This window comes from Sceloporus occidentalis, unplaced genomic scaffold (genome assembly GCF_023333645.1).
Source record: "Sceloporus occidentalis isolate IW3139 unplaced genomic scaffold, rSceOcc1.0.p SCAF_1, whole genome shotgun sequence".
Classification (NCBI taxonomy): domain Eukaryota; kingdom Metazoa; phylum Chordata; class Lepidosauria; order Squamata; family Phrynosomatidae; genus Sceloporus; species Sceloporus occidentalis.
Window position 1 is genome coordinate 97725767 of NW_028316981.1, and position 21511 is coordinate 97747277.

Sequence of the window (21511 nt, forward strand, 5' to 3'; positions counted from 1 at the left end):
ACATAAAGCTTACTGGGTTCTCTCTTACCTTAATCTACTTTACACAACTAGAGGAAGGCACCTATTTTATGGAGGCCCCAAGTGAAAGCCATAGAACAAATGTAAACAAGCCTCTAGAAAACCCCTACATCACTCATGTAGGGCAATGTACTACTTCCCCAATGGGGAGAAGTGTTGAGAACAGTAAGGTTATTTTACCACCAGGAAAAAAAATATCTTATCTGAGCAGAATTTGAGACTGCATGCATAAAAGAACATCTCATTATCTGGAGATGCATTTTATAATAAGTGTGCATGCAAGTGTTCTCTGAGTCCATGGAAAGGAAACTGAAAGAAGTGACAGAAAAATGTCTTGCACTGAGGTTATGTATTTCAGCTTTACATGAAATATTTTATATATAAAACTCTGTTAAGTGATTTTTGTCCAATTTAAAAATCTAAAGAATTCAAAAATAAGGCATTCAGTATTTTGAAAAAAGTACAGATTTACAAAATATGTATATTCTGTCATGAAAACTTCACACCAACATTATACACTTTGAAAAAAATACAAACAGGATATATTACAAATTTATGAAGCAATAACTTAGGTCATAACATGCAATAAAAATTACATTAATCAAGGTACACAAGCTTGTAGAGTTCTGAAACTGAAGGGCTTATTTTTGCAAATACATCTGTATGCAAGTCAAACGTGGCACTTGAGAAGTTCCAGGAGCATTTCCTATCGCAAGTTAAATTGTACATGATGATTATGAGGATGCCGGTTAGCGAAGTAGTCATTTCTTATGAATCATTCCAACTTTGTTCAACAATAGCAGAAACTCTTTTTTCATATTCACGTTTGTTTTCCTGATAAAGCTGTGCAGCCTGACTGTTGGCAGGACTATTTGGATTAGGTTCGTCAAGCAGTGACTAGAGGGTGAGAAGCCAAGGAGGGGCAAAAATGCAGAGAAATATCCATTAGCCTTATCAGCAAAACAGGGTAATCCAGCCACCCACAATCAAAATACTATTTAAAAAAAAAAACTAGCTGATGTCCTGGTGTTAGAAATATGAGCCAAGATCTTGCACTGGGAGACATACATATTGTAGGTACACCTGACACTACCCACTCCACACCCACCTTGAAGGCAGCACAGCACAGCACATTTATGTAAAGAGTTGATTTTAAAAATTATAGCTACAATGGCAAGTGACAACATTTGAGGGCCTTTAGAAATATAGCTTCAATCTAATACAGTATTAGGAATGCTTCAGCCTATTGATTTCTATGGGCTTAAGGATACCTAACTTTGTGTTGGATTTAGACTCACTATCGTTAGTAATAACTTTTAAAAAGTAGTGTGCCACACTCTATAATGACCATAAAAATTCTGTCAAGTGATGTTTCTGAACCAGACTAGCATTACCACCTAATTACATGGTAAATATGAACATTTCAAACTATTCACTATAGCAAACTGACGAAGAGCTAGCAATTCTTCCTCTGCTCTGATGAAGAGTAGATTCATGTGTTATTTAATAGTTACCTGGATTGAGGTTAAAATAGATGAAACATCATATGTTGGACTCCAGCGATTCTGAAGGATATCTAAACATATGCTACCATCTGCATATACTAAAATAAAAGAAGGTTTTAGAATTAAACCACTGCTATTTCAACTTGATTCAATGACTATCTTTTTCAAACACTGAAAAAGACAGTAATATATTTCCCCAGAGATTCAGTATTTCAGTTCTTATTTCCTAGTAAAGAAAGGTACATAATTTTTTTTCTGAGAAGAATTTCCTCCTTTTATACGTTTTCAACAGTAGGGCAGCCTACAACTAATCTCATACAGGTGCATATCAGGAGAACGACTTATACCATTTATGTAGGCTCCATGAAGGAGAACAGATCGCATACTGATTATTCATAATTTACTTTTTATTAAGAATCATTATAATCATGTGATCAGTAGAAACTTAGTTTTCTAATTTGCAGCAACGTAAAGACAGAGAGACTATCTTGATATCTAACTCATTCCAAAACAGTGGGAAAATAAATGTGCACCATACCAGAGTGTGTGTTCTTTCTCATCAATGGCATGTTGTGAGCTTCCACACAAAGCAGTAATTTTATTTAATTTTAAGCTTCTCTCCTAAGGAAGGACAAGTCTTTCTTCAGACTAAGAGCCTTTAGGCTCACAGTGTCTCTTTTTATCACTCTGTATCACATCTAAATATATTTAGGCCCTTCAGAAATAGATTAACAACAACCAACAACTGCAGCTCGCAGGCAGTGAAGAGCCTCTGAGCTAAGCAGCTGCTTTGAAGATTGTCTTCAGCAAATTATAAGGACGGGTAGAAAATGATACAACATTGCATGTTTTATACCTGAACCATCATGAATACTTACCATTGGGGTGGAACATTTTTGATAAAAACCTAACAGTTGGAGGTTTATTTGGATATTCTTCTGAAAATTCTATTATTAGCTTAAAGGTACCTATGTAAAGAAAAAGAGGGCGGGGGAAACAAAAGTAGAAATCACACACAAGACACTATTTTCAAGAGCCAAAAACATAGCATTTTACACTTTGAATATATTTGTATCTCACCTCATCAACTTATTTTGAGGTAGTTCCTAGTCATACAATGTATTTCTAAAATTTGTTTTAAAAAACAGCTGCAAAATAGTAAAATTAAACTAACATTTTATTTTTTCACAAAACATTCTAAATAACAATTGGATCTACACTAAAAACAGCATTAAACTAGGTGATTATTTTTATTTCAAGCACTGCTAAAATTGCAGTACACAGCTATTAATAGAAAATAACATCAACAACCTTTTAATATCTCAAGAGACTATGGAATAGAAACAATAGCACAATGTAAGTACTCAACTATTAATGCATTTGTATGCAAAAAGAGAAAGGGGGAAAAAAAAGAACAGAAAATAACACTTATTTTTTAAAAAAAACAAAACCCTTTATTGGGGAAAATACATATAGATAGATATGCTCACTCTAAGCAAACATTTCTTGAAAGCAGTGTGGGGGTGAAGAGAAGCCCCCGAGATGTAATAGGACTGCAACTCTCATCAGCCCCAACCAGCATAGCCAATGGATAGGTATGCTGGGAGTGCCATCCTACAAAATGGGAGGGCTATATTTTGCCTACTCTTGATCTAAAGAGAGGATGTCAAAAAAGTTTTTTGGAAAGACAGTATCTGAGAAAGATTGTTCTGTGAAAGATGCTCTTCCAAAGTAATTCTAAACTCTTTTATTTATTTAAATGTCAGTCCTAGTCCTAATGTGCTAATAAGACCACAGGATCTCAGGTTAAACACAGGAGCACACTTGATGTCTTATATGTAGGTTTTTTTCAGGAACCTTTACAAAAATTACTCCCCTTATCTCTACCATGTTTCAGCCATAAGTGACATGATCAAGAAAGATACCAATTTAAGCAGTCTTAACCATAAACTTACTCTGATTTACATGAAAATCTAATATAAAATACCCACCCTCTTTTTAGGACGTGAATATTAATATACAGCAGTGACAATCATTAGATCTTAAATTTATTGACAACCATTATATCCTTGTCTTTAAAAATATTTCCAATCCTTGGTCCTATTGCAATAAATTATGTATACAGATAAAAAAAAACACATGAAAAAAATCCATGCAACTGCTTGTAATGAAGCAGACTTTCTGCTATTAAAAAATAATACTATAAGACACAACACTTAAGCATGAATAATGGAAGGCTAAAATAGTCTGTTTAAGCCCTGCCAGAACATTCCCACCCTTTGCTGTAGTTATTTTAACTAGGACAGTTTTATATACAGATATGTTCAAGGGACTGTCAAGTTCTTTTTATTTTCAAATAACAGAACATGAGTCAGGATCATGTGCTATAGATAAAACCAGATATCCAAAAGAGAAAAAACCCCACAAACACATCCCGGCATCCATTCTTTTTAAAATCAAGTTGAACACCATTTAATTCCAGTCTGGAAGAGAACCAAGCTGCCCATCAACAGTTAAATTTGAATGCTCTGTTTCATGACTTGAGTTCCTTGATGGAAACCAGTACATCAGCAGAACTGGGGGGGAGGAGGATCAATTCATTCCACTTTCAAAAGCAATTTGCCATGTACACAGACTACTATTCAAGAAATACAAGTCAAAAGCTCCCTTGAACATGCATTACTGGCCATGTGGCCAACAAGCTAGGTACTCATTTTTCTGATCTATGAAAGGATGAACAGCTGAGTCAACCTTGGAGCCCTGTGATTGAACTCACAACCTTGTGGTTGCAGTACTAGCATTTAACCATTGTGCCACCAGGGCTCCTTTTTAAATACTCTAAAGGTACCAGATCCCCATGGATCTTGGAAGCTAAGCAGGGTCAGGCCTAGTTTGTAATTGGATGTGAGACTGTCAACGAATACCAGGTGCTGTAAGCTATATTTCAGAGCAAGGAATTGGAAAAATCACCTCTGAGTATTCTTTGCCGAAGAAAACCCTATGAAATTCATGAAGTTGATATAAGTTGACAGGCAACTAGAAGGCACATACAGTGGGTTCTTAGTATCTGCTAGGGTTTGCTTCCAGGACCCCTGTGGATACCAAAATATGTGCTCACATTCCATTAAATATAAGGGCACAATAAAATGGTTACCTTTATATAAAATGGCAAAATCAAGATTTGCTTTATGGAATTTATATATTTTTGAATATTTTCAAGATGTGGATGGTTGAATCCATGGATAAAGAATCTACAGATACAGAGGGCTGACTGTACATACATTGTTAGCATATGGCAAAACAAATGTTTATATATTTACATTTAAGTCATTCAAAACACAAATATGTGTTTATATTATTGTAATAATAACTGGTTTTTAATGTGAATAGCAGGGATAGGAAATGTGCAGCTTTCCAGATGTTGTCAGATTGCAATTCCCATCAATTCTAGGCAGCCTAAACAATGGAAAGGGATGATGGCAGATACAGACCAAGATATCTAGAGAATCACAGTTTCCATCCCTGATTTAGGACACATGGCATTTGTATACATTTGTAAGACACAGATCTTTGGATATTGTTTCCTACTTTTTCCTATATTGTTACTGAAGCTGGACCTAAATAATAACCACTTCAGACAGCAAATGTAGCTAATAGATGCTAATTTGAACTGAGCATGCTTGTGTTCCAAGAAAAGGCAAGCAACAGGAAAATGAAGATTAAAGAATTTACCGTCTTCAAAGGGAGTCCCTTCCGGCCTGAAAGAAAAGAGAAAAGAGCTTTATAGAAAAATGCCTTTAATGTGGGTGAATTAAAACAGAACTCCTTTTTACAACTGTCCTGCTACAATTTAGGTTCCCATAAAACTGTCAACTGTAGTATATTTTCCTGAAGACAAGTTCTATGCTGACTCTCAAGACTTCACTGCATTTGCTTTGATAAAGTCTGCCTAACACAATAGTTTTGCACGTGGCTGCAATCACAGGAATTTCAAACAATGGCCAGATTACTGTTGTGTACCTATGCTGGCATAATTAATACTGTGCCAGCAGCTGTTGCATTTTCTTAGACCTGGTGGAAAGATGGAATCCAGAACAAATTTTTAAAAGTGGGTGCACTATGTTGACAAGCAATTTTACTTGCCCTAATTTGCATAAATATGAAACGGAAGTAAGAGGTATCTAACTGTAGGTAGTTGCACCATAAGGATTGTTGGCTTGAGATCTGTATTGTATAAACACTTGTGCGTTGACACAATCTAGCTTAACTGAGTGTACATATATTCATGCTACAAATATGCTGAATAGGATCTTGGCCACTGTGCAAAACATTATGAAGGTATTGGCACATTTTGATGATAGCCTGCTTCATGTTTAATACAGAGTTCTATGCTTGCACATTTACATATAAAGTTAAAATAATCCTTAAACTTAAAGAAGCCTCTTTATGTCCCATGCTGCACTGTTACACTGATAACTAGGTTAACGGAGGATTTACTTAAAAATACATTTTCAAAGGTGCAATCAATTGTTTCAATATTCCTATTTAGCATTCGTAAAAGTCTATCACAGAATAAGGTACTCAGAATATATAAATCCTCCTCAGAATTAGTGAAATTCTTCACTTACCCAAAAATAACTGCATTCCATTGCATTATATTGTTCTCAGATGGTGCACCACTGACCCCAACAGGTGGGTCTTCTTGTAATCTTTAAATGAATAAATAAATAAATAAAAGAACATGTCAAAATTGACAGTACATACACAAATTAACTAGCCAGACTGCCAATAATCATAGCTGAATCAGTAATCAAATGTGTGTATAGGGGCGTCTTCTCTGAAGATGCCAGCCACAGATGCTGGTGAAATGTCAGGAAGAAACTCTTCTAGAACATGGCCACATAGCCCAAAAAACCCACAAAAAATATGGATGCCGGCCATGAAAGCCTTTGACTTCACAATCAAATAATAGCTTATTCTTGCAAAGAAAAGGAGAGCTTTGACTAAAGAAAATAGAATACATAAGAATTCTCCCTTACTAAGAAAGACACTAGTCAGGATTTAAATCAAACTATTAAAATAGAAATTTTATAAACAAGATAAAGCCTTTACCTGGGTGATCACTACTATTGGTTTTTAAAGTCACATACTAACAAATATCTATTGAAGGAGACATTCTATCTGTTCAGAGCACACATACACAAAAATACTGAAAGAAATTCAAATGTGTGTATAGGGGCATTAAACACACTTGAATTTATCTGTACTGCACTACAATTAAACTGTGCTGTTCTATTTTGGACAGTAGAACAGTCTAGCTTCAGTGTGCTGTGCTATTCCATTTCAACCCACCTCCATATGCTACCCCTTTCCAAAAACCTCCTATGCATTTTCCTCTGCACAGCCAGGAATCATCATAATTTTGTAGGTCATTCAATCCTGCAAACTGATTATTACGAGGGCATCTCTTACACACAAGCTCAACTCCTTCCACATGGCAAATATGACCTCTGTAACCTTACACAATACAACACAGGAGCCTCCCTTCTCTTAACCTTGCTACACAGTGATGTCACCATTATACACAAATATTAGGGTATTTGTGACACTTCCTTAATCGTGTTTGTGCAGGAAAATAGATTTGACACCGTGCAAATCGTTCTCTTAATAACCTTAACATGACTGCTTCAGTAGCCTGAAGGCATCAGATCCTGTCTGATCTCAGATGCTAATCAGGGTCAAGCCTGGGTACTACTTGGAAGGGAAACCACCAGGGAATACCAGGTATTGTAGCTATATTAAGAAAAAGGCAATGGCAAACCTCTGAATAATCCTAGCCAAAAAACTCTTCCACAATAAGGTCTTCATAAGGGATAGTCAATTAAACAGAATGTAATATACATCGTCATAAGTTGGGGTTGACTCGGGGATAGTTAGCAACAACGCCTGCTGTAGTTTATACTTTAGAGGCAAAGCCACCTCTGAGTATTCCTTGCCTTAGAAAACCCTATGAAATCCATGGGGTCGCCATAAGCCAACAAGTGACATGAATACACATACACACACAATAACAAAATGTATAAATAAGTAAATAAGTAACAACACCAGACCAACACATTTGCACTAACCGGGAAGCCAACACTTACAACAGAGTAGCTTGAAGGATAATGAGAAGTTATGAGCACTGTGTTGTCAGCCTGCAGTTTCTAGCTCCTGTTTACATAGCTCTGTTTTTCAAGCATGCTCAGTTCAATCCATTTAATGTCAACAGAAGAGGCTATCCAAAACCTTGACTAGGGAGTAAAGGAATGTGACTTGTTGCTACATGATAGCCAGCTTGCATGTCAGCCCAGGCCTAAGCATTATAAGCCCCATGTGTTGTTCAAAGATAGCTTTAGATCTTAAAGCTTCAGGAATACCATGCTGTGAAAAGCCTTTAGCTATAAAGATTTTGCAGCCCAAACTAGGCTTTCACACGCAGAGAGTTCACTTGAGATCACAAAACCCATAGGGACCTTTTCTGACTATGCCAGCCTAAATGAAATAATTCTATCGAAACAGACTTTCTCCCATTAATTCAAGATGTTTTGAACGAATAATACTTAAGTGTTACAGGATGTATTTCAAATATTGCAGAGATTTCATATACACTAGTCACTGGCAACAGTTGAGGTAAGCTTTGAATTGAGAGTTTTCTCCTGGCATACAGCTCACCTCTTTTCTTGGTCATTTTGCTAAATCCTGTTATAGGCCTGTTCCAACTCTGTGATCCTATGATCTTGAGAATTCTGTGGCCATGTATTTTCCTATTGAGTCTTTTGAATGTCTTCTTCAATAGTTTTACAAATAAGGTATTTAAGGACTGTCTTGGCTCAGGAACCTTTACAGCAGGGGTAGGGAACCTTTGCTCCTACTGATATTTTGAGATTTCAACTCTTTGAACAAATCTTCCCAAGAAAACCCCGTGGATAAGTTCGCCTAAGGGTCACAATAAGTCAGAAACAACTTGAAGGTACACAACAACAGCAACAACAACAGCACCCTTACCACTAGCCATGCTGGTTGGGGCTGAAGGGACAGCCAAAGGAACCACACTCCCTGCCTTATAGAAAACATGTATTTCCTATACTTCTTTCAAAGGAACCATCTTAGCCCACATAATAATAGGCCCAGATGAAATTTTAAGTGCTGTGTAAATCCTGGCCAAGAACTGCTTAAAATGTTTTGTTACAGTTTTCAAAACCTTTCATGATCACAGTCCATACTAGTTTAGTGGTTTTGGAGACCTATTTTCAATGCTGCTTCACGCATCAGTGCCTCCAAATCCAAAGCCAGAGTGTCTCGGGACAGGCATTAAAATATAAAGCCAACAGAAAAGTCTGAAAATTATAGCTATAACTGTTGAGCCTTCTAGCTATATTAAAACAGCTATTAAAAGCAACGAGGCAGCATTAAAAGCTGGTTCACAGAGCTCAGTTCAGCATGAATGATAAATGTACAAGAATATCCAATTCCTGAAATTAATTTTAACACATTTATTTTTAAATTAGCCCCAATGTTCTCAAGAAAAACTGTCTGGGATTCAAATGCTGTTACACATGGCCACTGCGCTACTGACAATGTAACAACACCAAGCCATTCTACTGTGTTGGCATAACCCCATTTAATGTACTGGGAGTGAGACTAGTATCTGCTGTCCTATGCTGACTCAGCAGATAAGGAATAATCCCAGTGTGAAATATTTGCCCATTCATAAAGTCAGTCTTGCCAATTCCAGCCCAAAACCAAGTTTTACATCCTACAGCTGAGTCTGTTGTAATTACAAGGAAACACTTTACTATGCTGACGTAGTGATCTAAATCATTTTAAGTGTTATAAATTGTGATGTCGTAGGAGCTGTACAGGTTTCACTGTGGAATGCATAAGCAGTGCCAGGAAAGTCATTGTGGATAGTTTCCCTTTCCTGGCAGCCTGCTTGAGCGGAAAAAGAAAAGAAAAAGAAAATGGCGATTATTTTTGCTAACTTCAGCATAACCTCTACAGATGCCTCCAGATGTCAGTAAAAGCTAAGAGACAAGGAACGACTAGGAAGTTGCCAAAAACAAACATGAGAACACCACAACTTCCCCCAAGTAACAGAGGCTCAAAACACACTGCAGAAATGATCCAGTCTGAGACCATTTTACTGCCCTGGCTCAGTGCTAGGAAATCCTGGGAACAGTAGTTTATTCTGGCACCACAGCTCTCTGACAGAGAAGGCTCCCAAAACTACAGCTCCCAGAATTCCCTAGCGCTGAGCCAGGGCAGTTAAAGCGGTCTCAAACTGGATTATTTGTGCAGTGTGTTTTGGACCAGAGACAATCAAGTGGTTTCCTTGTGAGGACCAACTTTTTCTACATACCATGACTGAAATAGCACTTTAAAGCATAGCTGGCTTTTCCCCAACTACATAAGAAGAAAGCAGCTGGCTATAAAAACTCCTAGGCTTCTCTCTCCCCAGTTTTTCAGACTTCTCATCTGTTACAACATCCTCCAGCCCACTTTTCAAAGAGTCTTGATTTCCAAAACCGAATGCGTATACCAATTCTCTTTGCATAAGCTTAAGGGGACACAATGGAGCAAGTTCCAAATGCAGTGAAACGCCACTCTGGAGCACATATGTGGAGATTAAGAGTCAGTATGGCCAAGGGAAGAGGAGGAACAGGGGGACACCGGATTGGAAGAAGTTTTATTTACAGCTCAATGGGTAACCTGAGGCTCTCACAATGGCTCCTTTTATTTTTGAAGCACTGCCTTGGCAAGATGCTCTGAAATCAGCAGATGGAGAGCATAGTAAGTGAAACCCTATTAAACTGAAAGAATAAAGTCTGTATCTTGAACTCATTTAAAACCCTTCCTTCCTTCCTTCCTTTATTTATTTAATTTAAAAATAAGTCACGGTTATTTCCAAAAAGCCGACTAGGCCTTTTATGTAACAACTCCAGTCCTCCTGCCTGGGACTGTGAAGAAGGAAAATTTTAATTTCAGTCTTCCGAGACAGCAAAGGCCACTTTTGGATGAAGTGGGCTAAGAGGGAGAAACCAGATGATTTCTTCACCTCAAGAGTTGGACTAGGACTCTGGAGACCAGGGTTTGAATCCAAGTTTGGCCATGGAAACTCACTGGGTGACCTTGGGGAAAATCACACTCTCTTGGCATCAGAGGAAGGCAATGGCAAACTCCCTCTGAACAAATCTTGCCACGAAAACCCTGTGATAAGGTCTCCTTAGGGTCAAATTGGAAACAACTTGATGGCACACAACAACCACCTATGTACAAAGGATGCCCCCAACATCTTGTAAACAGACTGGCATCCTTGTCAAGTCCCTCCAACCTGAGGTGCCCCAGACATCTGTTATTTCTCACATGCCCAGCCCACTTTTGTCCACAATACATTCATCACACAAAAAGTTGTGGTTAGAACCCAGGATCCCCTTGGATCCCTCTCTAAAAGGTACAGATCCACCTCCTCTCTCTTTTATGAGGTGGGTGCTGTTGTCAAGGGAAGGGAAGCTGTTGTCGTCGTTGTCGAGTGCCTTCAAGTCCTTTCCCACTTATGGTCACCTAAAGTGAACCTACTCTGGGGTTTCCTTGGGCAAAGTTTTTTCAGGAGACCATTTGCCATGGCTAGAGATGTGAAGAAGGCCTGCGGAAAAGGCACGAAAAAATATGGAAAGAGGAAGAAAATCAGTTATGGAATATTTCATTTTAGCATGCTTTGGGGTAAAACATGGACAAAAATGGGGCTAGTTTTTTCCTTGTGGGCCTTCACATCTCTAGCCAGGGCCATCCTCTGAGGCTGAGAGAGTGTGACTGCCCCCCCCCCCCCATTTTAAACCTTTGGTCTCCTCCTGCTCCTCCTCCTTTCTGCCCCAAGATGTCTCACTTTAATTATGTCTATTTTAACTAATTTTAATATGTCCTTTATAATGCTGCTGTTTTTGTTGTAAGGCAGGGGGATAGGGGATTATGCAGTGCTGGTTATGTATGTATTATGTATTTTATTTATGTATTTGTGCCTTTGTAACCCGCCTTGATCCGTAGGGAGAGGTGGGATATCAATAAAATTTATTATTAGTAGTATTGCATTATTGTTGTATTATATTTATTAGTATCCCACTCTTTCTCCAGAACTGGGTCTCATGGGCGGTGGCTTCACGAAATGTCAACAGACTACAACTGTTCTAGGTTGGCAGTGATTCCCCAAGTCTCCTTCCCAGGTGTTTTGGACTTTGCCTCCCAGAACCCCAGGCTATAGAGGGCTGGGGATCCTGGGAACTGGAGCCCCAAACACCTGGAGAACCACAGTTTGGGAATCGCTAGGACAGCTGTATTCTTTTCTTTGCATGTTTTGTGAAGCCACTCTCTGCTTGTCCCAGTTCTGGGGAAAGGGTGGGGTACTCAGTAGCATCATAAGAATAGAAGGAGGAGACCAAAGTCTTAAAAGGGGGCCAGTGACACTCTCTCAGCCTCAGAGGCTGGCCCTCCTTTGATTTGCCTCTAAGTAAATGAAGAGGAGGGAGTGGGTTGGGGGGGCACTGGAATTCAATGTGGAGCCCCTCTTTGTCCTACCCTCAGTTTGGGGGGAATTTGGGGGGCAAAGGGAGGGGGCTGGGGGAGGAGGGGGTTTTGGGGCAGGGGCCCACTTGCCTCTTGAAGTCCCTCATGAGCCTCCTCCTGGCCGGAGTGGACATGATGCTCTTCTGCCTCGCCCTCTCTTCTGAGGGAAAATAATCCCTGCCCCCGAAAGCCTCAGCACCGCCGCGGACGCCCCCCGCGCTCCCTCGCCTCCGCCGCCGCCGCTCCTTCACAAACAACTCCGCAATGGCGTCTCCCTCCGCCAGTGGGAGGGGAGGGGAGGGGAGCAGAGCAGGGAAGCAGCCTCCCTCCGCGGCAGCGGCGGCGGCGGCGGCACCACTGCGCCTGCTCCGGAGGGGGAACCGCAGGGACGTACCACTCTGGGAGATGGGGGGGGAGCTGCTGTGAGGGTTTCTCTGCTTCACTGTCCTCCTGTCAGGGGAGGTCGCTTGGGAAGAGCCAGGGCTGTAATTTACACGGAGGGGGCTCCATTTCCATACAATTTTGCATTTGAATTGACATCCTCACATTACAATGACTCTATCTATCTATCTATCTATCTATCTATCTATCTATCTATCTGTACCTGACTTCCATGCCACCAAATGCATCTGAGGAAATAGGCTGAAATCTATAGGAAAGCTCATGCTCCCAGCTTCTTTCTTTCAGTGAGTCTCAAAGGTGCCACAAGATCTCTCTACATTATTATTATTATTATTATGATATCCAAATGCACCTGAGGAAGTAGGTGCATCTATTTTGAGGCTGCTTAAACTGCCCTGGCTCAATGCTAGGGAATTCTGGGAACTGTAGTTTTGTGAGACTTTTTAAAGCCTTTTTCTCCATAGAGCTCTAGTGCCATGGTTTTGTTTTTTTTAAGTAAACAATATTCTAAAGTGGAGACATTCAAATCCAGAAGTTAAGGCTTGAAGCCTGCAGGATCTACTTTTGGTTTATTGCTCATAAAATCTTTAGTGATTATTCATTGGAGCTTACACATGATGAGTCTTAAATGCAAATAGAGTTGCTGATAGGCCAGCAGTGGGAATCATGTGGTCTTCCAAACTCTCAGTATTCCTGACTCTTGGTGTTGCTGGCTGGGGCTGCTGGGAGTTGCAGTCCAGTAACATCTGGAGAGCTGCACAGTTCCCATTCCTGATGAAGCCCACCACCTATAGGCCCATTCACACAGAAGAACTGAACCAAGCGAGGTTTTGACTTGTAGGCAGGCAAAATGGGACAAGTTGCTGATTTGAAGTGCTGGGAAATGGCAGGAAATTGCTAGTTATTTAATAGTATACTTGTCATATATTCTACTACCAGAAAGGAAGAAAAGTGCATGTAGGATTCTGAGTATGTGAATGACTAGTGGAGTCCAGAGTGTGCTTTTTAGTGCTCTGGTTCAAGCAGTGAAATGTCTTCAGGAATGTCATAATCTACGTTCTGTTCAAGTCATAACATTATTAGAAGCAGGATCTTAGCATCACATTTTAAAGGTGCAATCAAACATTGTATTGATACCTGCCTTTTGTCTAAGACTAGGACCCAAGGAAGTTTACAGATAAAAAGAAATAGAAGTAAAATCATATGTAGCTAAAACTGACTAAATAAATAAAGAAGGTGCTGTCCTATGCTCAATTACATGCTTCTTTTAACACAGTGGAACTTCTAGGTAAACATGCATAGTACCATGTTATGCAGCTCCTAAAAATTAACAGTTTTAGTTCATTTTAAAAACTTCAATCCAGAAAAGTAAGCATACCTTTCTTTTTAGGATGTAATCTAATAAGAGCTTTAGTGCTATATTGCATTATTTATTCTTTTTCACATATGATTATTCTGGAGTAAATTCTTAATAAAGTCTCCTCTCAAAATAGTTAAAGAATTCCGTATATTTGATATATAGTTTTCTGCTGCCATCTTTTTGTTAAGTCATTTACTGGTAGATACATTTTCTTTGCTTTATAATTTTAATACTGAGGTAATTGTCTGTTCATATAGTTAGAAAATAACTGAACTGGATTTATTATTTCAGGTAGTGAACACTTTACTGTGAAAGCATTTTCTATTGATGACATCCTGTCATTCTTTATTTTGCCATGGTTTGCTTAGTGAGTTTTTAAACAGGAATGTTGTTATTTGAAGAAGCGACCTTATTCCTTGAAAGGAATTGAAAACATTGTAATGACAGTGATTTTATTTTCTGATTATGTCAGTTATTTCACATAATTGCTTGTTCATCAGTCATTGCTTTCTCATTAGAGAAGTGATAGCATCTGATTATGGTTCAGATTCATTCCAAGGTATCAAATTCTGTCCAGTGCTTGTAAAAAAATGATTTCCACTTACAGTACTTATTATTATTATTATTATTATTATTATTATTTATGGTATTTATACCCCACCCTTCAGCCCTAATGGCTATCAGAGCGACTTACAATTGGGGTTTTATATCTCTATCCTGAACACATTATTTGAAAGAAAATCACATATGTCATGCTGCAAATCCATTTAACTCAGCCTAGAGGTAAAAGGTTTCTAGAAGAAAGGTGTGTTGCAAGAAATGTTGAGCAAGGCAGGAGTGATGATGGTGGTGGAATACAGGAGAGAAGGTATAGGAAGTAGATGAAGAAGTGGCAACATTTAAATTAATTCTAAGAATGGGACAAATTAATCCTAAATTCAGTTACAGTGGCTTGTGTTAACTGGGGATTACATTCTAAAAGGTTTATCATAGTTTTTTACAGAAACAATGTCCAAAAGATTGTGAGACAACCCAGAGGAATCAATAAAGGTCACCAGGCCTTAACAGATGGTTGGTACTGTGGGATGCTGAACTGGAAGGTTTTTAAGGGTCAGTATATAATTTTATTTTTATTGCTTCAATCCTTTTTAGTATTCTTAACTGTTTATTTTTAATTGCATTTTATTCTTTGAATGAGTGAAGTGTTTTCATACTGTACTAGCTTAGTTCTATTTTAATGCTCACTTTTGATGGCTTTTAATTGTATTTTCTTTTAATTTGTAAACTGCTTTGTGTCCCAATTTTTGGGGGAAAGGAAGATAATAATAATACTAGTAGTAGTAGTAGTAGTAGTAGTGATGTTTTCTTAGCTCTTACTAGGAGGGAAATAAAAGAGGTGGGAAGGAATATGTAATAATCAAGGAACTAGGGCTAAATGCCTAGTTTCCCAAGTCAAAGGGAAGTATAGAGACCAAATACTATTATTCAAATGCAAAGCTTTTTACCATATAGGGAATGTTTTCTAATAATAATTGTCGATAACAACAAAGCTATGATTGAAGTCTTACTGGACTGGCACTGGATGGAAGAAAAGAAATTCTAGTCTCCAAGAATAGGTTAGCAGCAAAACCAGAAATACAGAAATTAGTCTCTCTGGCTTGCTTATCTGTCATCACCATCACAGTGGTAATTTGGGAGATGTGTCTACTCAAGGTGAAGTGAGGAGATTCCTGATGAAGCTGACAGTGGGTATTACTGCAGAGTAGGGAACAGCCTATTGAGCTAAGCCACCTTCAGCTGTGTCTTTTGGTAACAGTGGAGCAATGCTCCACTGATGTCTGGGTATGTGCCTTCAAGTTGCCTCTCAACATATGATGAACCTATACATTTCATAGGGTTTTCTTAGCAAGGAATACTCAGAGGTGGTTTTGCCAGTTCCTATCTCTGAAATGTAGCCTACAGGACCTGGTATTTATTGGTGGCCTCTCATCCAAGTACTAACAATGACCTTCTTAACTGTGACTGTGCCACTATGAGCATAAGGGAGGGCATTAAAATGTCTATTTGCTGCCATAATGTGACTGGCACCAGGCTGGCCCTTGTTTGTTCCATGGTGGTCATCTGGTGTGGAAAAATTGTCCCTTTCCATTGCAACACATCTCTAGTGGGGCAGTATCACTGGTTACACATACCTCTAAGCAGGGAGAAACAATACACCTGTTGGTCACATTGGTCCACACTTTAAACAGAAACAGATGAGATAGTAGATTAGATATTAAGGCCTTATGTACTGGTACATGGACAGTTAGAAGGATAAATATTTTAGTATCCACAAGGCTTTTGCAAAGGCAGGTTCTGTCTGACTGCTTTTTAGAGTTCTTTGAAAACGACAAGAAAAGATGGATAGGAGTGAGCTCATATACATTGTTTTTTGTGGGGTTTTCGAGCTATAAGGCCGTGTTCTAGAAAAGTTTATTCCTGACGTTTCGCCAGCAGCTGCAGCTGGCATCTTCAGAGACATTGTTTATTTGGACTCCTGAAAAGTTTTTGATAAAGACACCAGAAAAAACTTAGCAGTCATAAGACAAGAGAAGTCCTGCTGTGGGTTTTAAAAATGGGTACAAAACCAGCAAGCAGAGCTAGAAAACAAATAAACAATTCTTGCAACAGAGAAATTTGTACAACAGAATTCCCCAAGTAACATTATTGGGACCATTGCTTTTTAACGTGCTCATAAACGATTTGGAAAAAGGAGTGCGTAGTAAGGTGACCAAGTCTGCTGATATCAGTAGGATGTAGTGTAAAATTTGGTGACTATTTTATTCAGGAGACTGAGAATAGATACAAATTCTGAATAGTTCAAAAAGCATCTGTCCGATTGGGGAAGGAAAAGGACAAATGAGATTCAGTGCAAGAAAATGTAAAGTGATGTAATTTTTGTTGTTATTTGCCATCACGTCAGCTTTGACTTATAGCAACCCTATGAATGAGAGTCCTCCATGAACTGCAGTTATCAGGAGCCCTACTCTAGCAAACTCAGGATTGTTAATGAGTTTGTGATTTTCCACTTTTCCCATGGCCTTCCACTTTATTAAGTATTATAACTTTTTGAATAAGTTGTGTTATCTCGAGATGCATCCAAACTAAAGCATCCTCAGTTTGGTCATCTTGGCTTTTAGAGAAAATTCAGGCATGATTTGCTCTTGGACCCATTTATTTCACTTTTTGGCAGTCCATAGTATTCACAGAACATTTCTCCAGCACCACATTTCAGATGATCTCATCCCTTTACCTTTCTTAATTGTCTAGCTTTTAAAATCATATATAGAAACTGGAAATATTATGATATGAATGATTTAGGGGTGGATGGGAGCCCCACTTCAGATATACAGTCCTCCCATCTTTCTCGCAGTCTTTGGACTCGCGTCCCTCACTTATGCGCAAGGGACAGAGGGAGAATGAATGGAGAGTGTGCCCGTGGCATGTGCCTGAGCGCCCCCACGCATATATTCAAGCCAATGGGGCTTGAATATTGGCGAAACTCCATTTTCGTGAGGGAGTCCAGAGTGGACCCCCATGAAAAAGGAGGGGTGACTATATACTGCTGGGGTCTTGAGCTGTCAGCAATTGATTTAGACAAGGATCTTGCCCTTGTGTTAAATAGTTCAATGAAAATTTGAAGCCAGTGTGTGGCTGCTGTAAAAAAAAAATTAATTCCATGTTAGCCACAATTAAAAGGAAATTGCAAATAAAATTGTCAATATAATGCTATCCTTCTACAAATCCATAATGTATGCTTTTGGTTACCACATCTATCTACGTAAATCCATGGTGGAACCAGCTGCAAAAGCTGCAGAAAAGGAAAAACAAAATAATCAAAGGACTGGAGCAACTCCCTTACCAGGAATGTTTATAGCACTTAGAGAAGTTTAGTTTTAAGGAAAGTCAGGTAATAAAAAAAGATCTGCCAAGTGGAGTTTGTAGTTAGGTGAAATCAGGTGTGCAGTGTTCATGCTCTCCAAAGGTGCCCTCTGTAGACTTGCTTCCTTGGAAGACTGTTGTTGATGTCGTGTGCCGTTAAGTCATTTCTGAGTTACAGTGATGGCAACATTTTTCAGAGGATATGCCATTGCCTTCATCTGAGCTGAGAGACTGACACACTTGAGATCACCTAGGTTTTCCATGGCTGATCAGAGATTTGAACCCTGGCCTCCATCTACACTGCAAAATTATTGCAGTTTGACACCACTTTAACTGTCATGACTCAAGGCTATGGAATTCTGGGATTTGTAGTTTTTAAAGGTGTTTAGCCTGTTAGACAGCCCTGGTGCCATTATAAACTACAAATCAAAGGTTTCCTTAGGATTGTGCCAGGACGGTTAACAGTGTCAACCTGCATTAATTCTGCAGTGTGGCAGCAGCCCCAGGTCCATGCTCAAACCATTACACCACTCTTGCAAACAAAAACAAATATTAAGAGACGTTTTTATAGTCAGCCTTGGAAATGAAACTAATAATGCAACCTTGTGCTCATGCTGACTTAGACATAAGGCCTACTGTGTTCAGTGGGGTTCATGCCAGTAAGTATATCCAGGGGTGGCCATGTAGCAGAGTACAACAACATCCAAATTCCACAAAACGGTGATACCTTTCTTGGACCAAACAAAATGAGAATAGCTACAGCATCTTGACAAATTGAAGGCTTGGGACATTTGTTGTTAACTGTCCTATTGTTGGCCCCAACTCATAGTGACTCTGTGGATGAGCCGCTGTCCTCCCCTTTTTGGTTTAGGTCCTGTAAATCCAGGCCCCTGACCTTCCTGACTGAGCCTGTCCACCTGGCGTGTGGGTGGGTGGCCTTCTTCTCTTTTGACAGTCAAGAAAAATGTAGGACCTGACCAAAGAAAAGCTGAAAACCCTCATACAAATATAAGTGAATGCTTGTTTGACATGCTCAGAATGGAGGACATTTTGACATTCCTCCTGGACAGAAGGCAGAAAGGTAGGGAGAAGGAGGGCTGGGTTTGGCTTGTGAGGAGAGCCGCCATTCTGTGCCAGGCCCAAGACCGCAGAGGCCGGCGCCAGATAGAAGCCTAAGTTCCAGTCTCGGCAAAGAACTCTCTTACGTCACTCCTCCTTGGGTTGGGCCCCGCCCCCCGCCCCCGGTGAGGTCAGAGAAGCCCCGCCCCTTCGCGTAGGCCGGGCGGCGGTTGAGATTGCCGGCGGTTGCTATGGTGACGGGGGCCGGTTTTGCTCTGCAGGGCCTGGGAGGAGTCAAGATGGGGGTTTCCCGGGAGCAGGTCAGGGGCCTCCTCCGCAGCGGAAGCAGCCCAAGGGGAGCCAAAAAGGCGCCCACCGGGGGACTCTCGCTCAAGGCTGCATCCACACTGGGGACATAACCCGGGTTGGCACCGCTTTGACTCTTTGTTTGGCTCAAGGCAGTGGAATTCTGGGAGTTGGAGTTTGTTGTGGGCCCCGGAGCGGAGCGGAGCTCTGGGCCCCACAACAAACTCCAACTCCCAGAATTCCATAGCAAAGGGTCAGACAAAGAGTTAAAGCGCTGCCAAACAAGGTTATCTCTCCAATGTGGATGCAGCCAAAGCCCAAAACACACTGCAGAAACAATCCAGTTCGAGCCTGCTTTAACTGCCCTCAGTACTAGAGAATCCTGGGAATTGTAGTTTATTGTGGCACTAGAGCTCTCTGACAGAGAAAGCTAAATATCTCACAAAACTACACTTCCCAGAATTCCCTAGCGTTGTGCCAGGGCAGTTAAAGCGGTCTCAAACTGCTTTAAGTGTGTTTTGGACTTGTAAGAGAATGGGAGAAGCTCCCTCCTCTCTTTGGGTTTCAGTGCCTGTTGCCATGGAGGCCACAGGACAGGACGCAAACTCTGGTCCTCCAGGTGTTTTGGACTTCAGTTCCAAGAAGCCACAGCTGTTTGGGCCAGTAGTCTGGGCTTCTGGGAGCTGAGGTGCCAAATAGTGTGGGACCTCCATGAAAGTGGGAAAGCTGCAAATTAAAAAAGTACTATTTTTTTTTTTTTGGACCTAAGAGAATACCTATCTAGGAACCTCTAGTCCTCCAGTGCAACTCTGTGGTCAACAGCCACCAGAAGATGGCCATAGAATGAAATTGGAGGCCTTATAAATGCCTAGGGAAATGTTGTCAACCTCTGGCAGAGATGCGCTGGAAGACCTACAGATTCCTAAAGAGAGATTAGCTTACAGTTGTAAACCACTTGAGACACTGTTAGTTCAGTAGGAAGCGGTATATAAATGAAGATCTTTTGTTTTTTGTTTGAGCAGCATACTACTCAAATCCGTGAATAAGCAAATCCGCAAATGTCAAAGCCACAAATGTGGAGGGCTGACTGGAAATACATTTGGGCTGCATGTATGATATTGTAATTTAAATGTATAATTTTTATTTTGCAAGTTATGTCACAAGTATCACTGTTACATTCAGTGATATATGGGAATTATGATTTATGAGTAACCTAAATGGTTGATTTGGTATGGGAGAAGGTCTTGCGGGGATGACACCATGAGCCAGGTGACACCAACCCTAGATAAAGTATGCCGCTGCTTCAGACTCATTCCTCAGATGCATGAGGTGGAGTGGAGAGTCAGATGTTCCCAGTTTAAGTTGGCTCAAATCTATGAAAGCTTATGCTGCCAGCTCAAATAGGCTCAAGTCTATGAGAGCTCATGCTACCAACTTCTCTCTTTCACTAAATCTCAAAGGTGCTACAAGATTCCTTTGCACACTGACTTTCCAGTCTAACACAGCTATGTCTTTGAATTTACTCACTAGAGAGTAAGCCACATTGAACATAAGGGAATGTCAGATGGCCACATGAAAAAGGAGGGCAGGAGAATAGGAATGCCAGAGTGGAAACTGGAGGCAGCTCTTGTACCTTTAATGGTTTTATGTAGGAGAGGGAATTTTTAGTAGCTTTCATTTCAGGCGAGCTTCCTCTTTCACAACTGTTGAAGTGCAGAGGCCCTGTCCTATTTTTCATGTCTCTTAAAAGACTTCTGTAGGCAGCCTGGTGTAATGGTTTGAGTGTTGGACTAGGACACTGGGAGACCAGTATTCAAATCCCCACTCAACCATGGCAACTCACTGGGTGACCTTTGGCAAGTCGCACTCTCTCAGCCATAAATTGGAAACAACAACAAGGGACTTCTGATGAGATATGTATAGCACTGCACTGATAAATCCACTGCTACCAAATTCAAAAAGGCAGAGTATGTGGGAAATGAATATACAAAATATATGCTTGGGTAGAGAGCTCTTGTAGCACCTTTGAGACTAACTGAAAGACATTGGCAGCATGAGCCTTCGTAAACTTCAGTCTACTTCCTCAAATGTGTCTGAGGAAGTAGACTGAAGTCTACGAAAGCTCATGCTGCCAATTTCTTTCAGTTAGTCTCAAAGGTGCTACAAGAGCTCTCTACCCAAGCATATATTTTGTTTATTCATGTCCTATATACTTTGCCTTTGGAATCATAGGGGCAGTACAGACCACCCCTTTCAGGGCGGTCTGTTGGCACCCCTTTTTGGTTCGCAGCATTGCTGTAGCAACCAAACTGCCTGGTAACGCTGGAGACCAAAAAAGGAG

The 21511-nt window shown here is 40.1% G+C and overlaps 2 protein-coding genes across 6 annotated transcripts in view; one reads left to right on the forward strand and one right to left on the reverse strand.

Annotated features, from left to right (window-relative positions):
- Positions 1 to 350: 350 nt before the first annotated feature.
- UBE2B (ubiquitin conjugating enzyme E2 B) lies at positions 351 to 12394 on the reverse strand. Its single transcript, XM_089530119.1, has 6 exons — positions 12213 to 12394; positions 6152 to 6232; positions 5256 to 5281; positions 2402 to 2491; positions 1533 to 1621; positions 351 to 915 (listed from the first exon to the last, which is right to left on the reverse strand). Exons 1-6 carry the CDS (start codon positions 12254 to 12256, stop codon positions 787 to 789), a joined length of 459 nt encoding a protein of 152 aa, XP_089386245.1. The 5' UTR covers positions 12257 to 12394; the 3' UTR covers positions 351 to 786.
- A 2576-nt stretch (positions 12395 to 14970) lies between these two features.
- CDKL3 (cyclin dependent kinase like 3) overlaps positions 14971 to 21511 on the forward strand; it is a 42803-nt gene continuing 36262 nt past the window's right edge. For 2 of the 5 annotated variants that reach the window (XM_089530132.1, XM_089530141.1), the window contains exon 1: positions 14971 to 14994. The gene's annotated coding sequence lies outside the window, so the exon portion shown is untranslated. Of the gene's footprint in view, positions 14995 to 19092; positions 19185 to 19468; positions 20281 to 21511 lie in introns of those variants that run through there. The other 3 variants (XM_089530158.1, XM_089530149.1, XM_089530168.1) reach the window with 3 other exon arrangements.